Source organism: Trichechus manatus, unplaced genomic scaffold (genome assembly GCF_000243295.1).
Source record: "Trichechus manatus latirostris isolate Lorelei unplaced genomic scaffold, TriManLat1.0 scaffold00134, whole genome shotgun sequence".
NCBI classification, from domain to species: Eukaryota; Metazoa; Chordata; class Mammalia; order Sirenia; family Trichechidae; genus Trichechus; species Trichechus manatus.
The window spans coordinates 6465218-6469578 of record NW_004444070.1 but is presented as its reverse complement, the minus strand read 5'-3'; the positions used below and the strand labels follow the sequence as shown (position 1 = coordinate 6469578).

Sequence of the window (4361 nt, the reverse complement as noted above, 5' to 3'; positions counted from 1 at the left end):
CTATATCTACACTGTGTCATCTGTATGTGTATCTGTATCTATACTATGTCATCCATGTGTATCTATATCTACACTGTCATCCACGTGTATCTGTATCTACACTGTGTCATCTGTATGTGTATCTGTATCTATACTATGTCATCCATGTGTATCTATATCTACACTGTCATCCACGTGTATCTATACCTGCACTATGTCATTCATGTGTATCTGTATCTACACTTTGTCATCCATATGTGTGTCTGTATCTACACTGTGTCATCCATATGTGTGTCTGTATCTACACTGTGTCATCTATATGTGTATCTATAGCTACATCTGTATTATCTATATCATATCCATATTTCTATGTTTATAGCATCTATATCTATATTGTATCCGTATCATCTCTATATTTGTATCATCTGTATCCACAGCCATGTTTATCTGCATCTATATCATCTATACTTATATCAATATTCTCTGTATCTATATCTATATCCGTATCATCTATAAACCTGTTGCCATTGCGTTGATTCCGACTCATAGCGACCCCACAGAACAGCGTATAACTGCCCCACAGGGTTTCCAAGCAGCAGCTGGTGGATTCCAACTGCTGACCTTTTGGTTGGCAGCTGAGCGCTTAACCACTGTGCCACCCAAGCTCCGTATCATCTGTATGTATAGCTATATCATCTGTGTCCACAACATCTCTTATCTCTATGTGTCCTCTGTGTGTATATCTGTGACTAGATCTATCACTGTATCTACATCGGTATCATCTGTCCATGATCTCTTTGATCTCTCACCTTGTCTGTATCGTTTATCTATGTGTGTATCTGTGACTGTGTCTACACCAATATCTATATCATCTGTATATCATATCTGTATCTACTATCTCCATTTGTATCTGCATCCATGTCATCTATATGCGCATCTATGTCTATAGCTACATTTACATCTGTCTGTATCTGTATCCTTTTGTCTGTGTCTAATATCAGTACATGTGTACATATATGTGTATATGTCTGGAGCCCTGGTGACGTGGTGGTTAAGAGCTCGGCTACTAACCAAAAGGTCGGTAGTTGGAATACACTAGCTGGTCCTTGGAAACCCTATGTGGCAGTTCTGCTCTGTACTACAGGGTTGCTATGAGTCGGAATTGACTCAACGGCAATGGTTCTTTTTGGTATATATGTCTGTATAGAGAGAGAGATTGATTTTAAGGAATGGACTTGGGAGCGTGCGGGCTGGCAAGACCAAAATCCACGGCTCAGCTCATGGGAAGCAAAATGTGTATTTACAGCCTGGAGGCAGGACACACTCTAGGGAAACTCCCTTTTTGCCCTTAAGGCCTTTAACTGATTGGATCAGGCCCACCCACATCGTGGAAGGTTATCTGCTTTACTTGAGGCCAACCGATGTAATCCCACGTGACTACGCCATCACAGCGTCTAAACTAGCGCCTGACCAAACACATGGGGCACCAGAGTCCAGCCAAGTGGACGCAGAATTCCCCCTCTCAGTACTCACACCTTCCCTTCCCTGGGTTAAAACGCCTCCCCTGCCGTACCCCGGGCAGGCGTTGACCCAGACCGTTCACCAGAGCTTGCGTGTGTCTCGCGCAGAAAGCAGAAGGAGCTGGAGGAGCAGGAGCGGGAGCGGAAGAGGGAGGAGAAACTGCGTAAGCGGGAGCAGAGACAGCGGGACCGCGCGCTGCGCCGCAGCCAGAAGAAGCTGGAGCGGCTGCAGGCCGAGGAGCAGAGGAAGCTGCAGGACAAGATCAAGTCGGAGGAGAGGAAACTGCTCCTCGCACAGAGGAACCTCCAGTCCATCCGGCTGATCGCCGAGCTGCTGAGTAGGGCCAAGGTAACCGCGTGCGCGCGTGAGCTGCGCGCGGCCCGTGGGTGTTTGCTCCCGGGCGCGGCCGCTGTGCCGCTTGGAAACGTGGGGGTGGGCGGCATCTCTCGCTCCCTGGACTCAGCGAGGCGCAGGTGCGGCTGGGAGGGGCTGGGGAGCCTTCATACCGAGGGGACGAGGGGACGCGGCCCTCCTCTGGTGATCGCAGCCTTCTCCTTCCAGGGTTCCGAGTGCAAGCATGCTCCCGTTTCACCAGGCCCGTAAACCAAACCCACAGCTGTCGAGTCAACTCCGACTCCTAACAACCCTAGAGAACAGAGTAGAACTGCCCCACTGGTAGTTGTAAATATTTGTAAATATTTATGGAAGCAGATTGCCAGGTTTTTCTCCCGAGGAATGGCTGGTGGGTTTGAACCGCTGACCTTTGTGCCAGCAGGTGAGCGCTTAACCACTGTGGTAGAATCTTTGCCTTCCATGCGTGAGACCCTGGTTCCATTCCTGGTCCCTGCAACTCTCGGGCAGCTACCACCTGTCTGTCAGTGGAGGCTTGCGTGTTGCTGTGATACTGATCAGGTCTCAGTGGAGCTTCTAGACTAAGACAGACTAGGAAGAAAGGCCTGGCGATCTACTTCCAAAAATCAGGCATTGAAAACCCAACGGATCACAACAAAATATTGCCCCGTAGGGTCGCTGTGAGTCAGAACTGACTCCACAGTAGTGGGTTGGTTTATTTTTTATTTTAAATAGTGCTGGAGAGGACGGTGGTTCAGTGTTAGAATTCTCGCCTTCCATGCGGGAGACCTGGGTTCGATTCCTGGCCAGTGCACCTCATGCCCACAGCCACTATCCATCTGTCAGTGGAGGCTTGTGTGTTGCTGTGATGCTGAACAGGTCTCAGTGGAGCTTCCAGACTAAGACAGACTAGGAAGAAAGGCCTGGTGATCTGAAAACCAGCCAGTGAAAACCCTGTGGATCAGGGTGGTCTGATCCCCTTGTGTACGGAGTTGCCATGAGTCGGGGGGCCAACGTGGCAGCTAAAAGCATCCACAGCACACGTCAGAGCCCTCCAGACGCCGGCCTGGCACCTGAGGCATCCTGGGGCAGAGGCTTACCTTTTCCCCAGTGGAGAGGGCACGGCGGGCAGTGAGGAGGGTCCGTGGCCCCTGTGAGTGTCCTGTAGCCTCTGGTGCCCCCGAGCCCTGGTCTGCTCGTCAGGCCCTGCCTGCACCCCAACAAGGCAGGCCTCTCAGCAGGAGGATGCAGACTGAGCCCACTCCTTCAAAAAGGGCCAGTGGCTGCCCAGGCGAGGCTAGCCCTGGGCTGGCGTCCCCACAGTCTTCCGCTGTGTTGAACCCAATGGGCCTCTTGACTCCTGGGGTGTGGGCGGCCACTCCGTCCTGAGAGCGGGTCCTGAGAGCTGCCCTCTGTTGCTGCCATTGGCTGCTGTCGCCTGGGGCGGGGGGCACATGGATGGGAAGCGCCCCATGCGCCCCTGGCTTCTGGGAAGGCCGCATCCCTGCGACCCGTAACCTGTTATCTAATTACAGTCGCGCTAAGGCCCTGGGAAGGAGAAGGGCAGGCGAGCCGAGACTCGGGGCGGCCCGGTGCTGGCTTCACGGTGAATATTGAAGACGAGCCCAGCCGGGCCCGTGGCTGGCGCGTGCTCGGGGCTTGGCCCCACCTCCGCTGTGGGGTGAATGCGGGCCAGGCCGGCGCCGCCCCAGGTACCCGCGCTGGCCGAGCGAGTAGCTTCACCAGCCGGCTCCCTCCTCACTGGCGCCCGGACCCTGGAGGAGCCAGGTTGCTTCCTCCGCGTCCGCCCAGCGCCCCGGGGCCCTGCGCCCCTGCTTCCGCGGTGCGCCCAGGTAGGAGTGCGTGGCGGCCGGCTTCTGAGTGTGCTCTCCTCCGCCAGGCCGTGAAGCTGCAGGAGGCTGAGCGACAGGAGGAGCGGCAGCGGCTGCAGGCGCAGGAGGAGCGGCGGCGGCTGCAGGAGGCGGAGCTGCGGCGCGTAGAGGAGGAGAAGGAGCGCGCGCTGGGGCTGCAGCGCAAGGAGCGCGCTCTGCGGGAGCGTCTTCTCAGCATCTTACTCAGCCGCCAGGCGGACGCGGCGCCGCGCGCGCAGGACGAGCTGGGCGCGGCACACGCTGACCTGCTGCAGCCAGTCCTGGACATCCTGCAGAGCGTGTCGGCCGGCTGCACGGCCGCCGCCCCACCCAAGGAGGCTTCGGCACGCCCGGAAGCCGCGCCCCATCCCCGAGATGTGAACGGGAGCGTGGCCCAGAAGGCCCCTGGTGCGGATGCCACGAACTCCTGCGCCGCCCCAGCCGTAGGCTCGCCCGAGAAGGGGTGCCCGGGAGTCCTGGCATGCATTCCCGACAACACGCAGCAGCCCAAGGGGGCGCCCGCCAGCGGCCAGAACTCGCCCAAGAGGGATGCCTGCTCCGAGCAGGACAAGTGCAACCGTGCACCCAGCCCGAGCCGGGGCCGTGCCAGCCGGGACCGTGGCGCCGACGGCCGGCACC

The 4361-nt window shown here is 56.4% G+C and overlaps 1 protein-coding gene across 1 annotated transcript in view; it reads left to right on the top strand.

The window, feature by feature from the left end:
* AKAP17A (A-kinase anchoring protein 17A) overlaps positions 1–4361 on the top strand; it is a 20693-nt gene that overhangs the window by 15564 nt on the left and 768 nt on the right. The window contains exons 4-5 of the mRNA XM_023739483.1: positions 1608–1848; positions 3752–4356. Of these exons, the coding sequence (XP_023595251.1) occupies positions 1608–1848; positions 3752–4356 (846 nt within the window). The remainder of the gene's footprint in view (positions 1–1607; positions 1849–3751; positions 4357–4361) is intronic.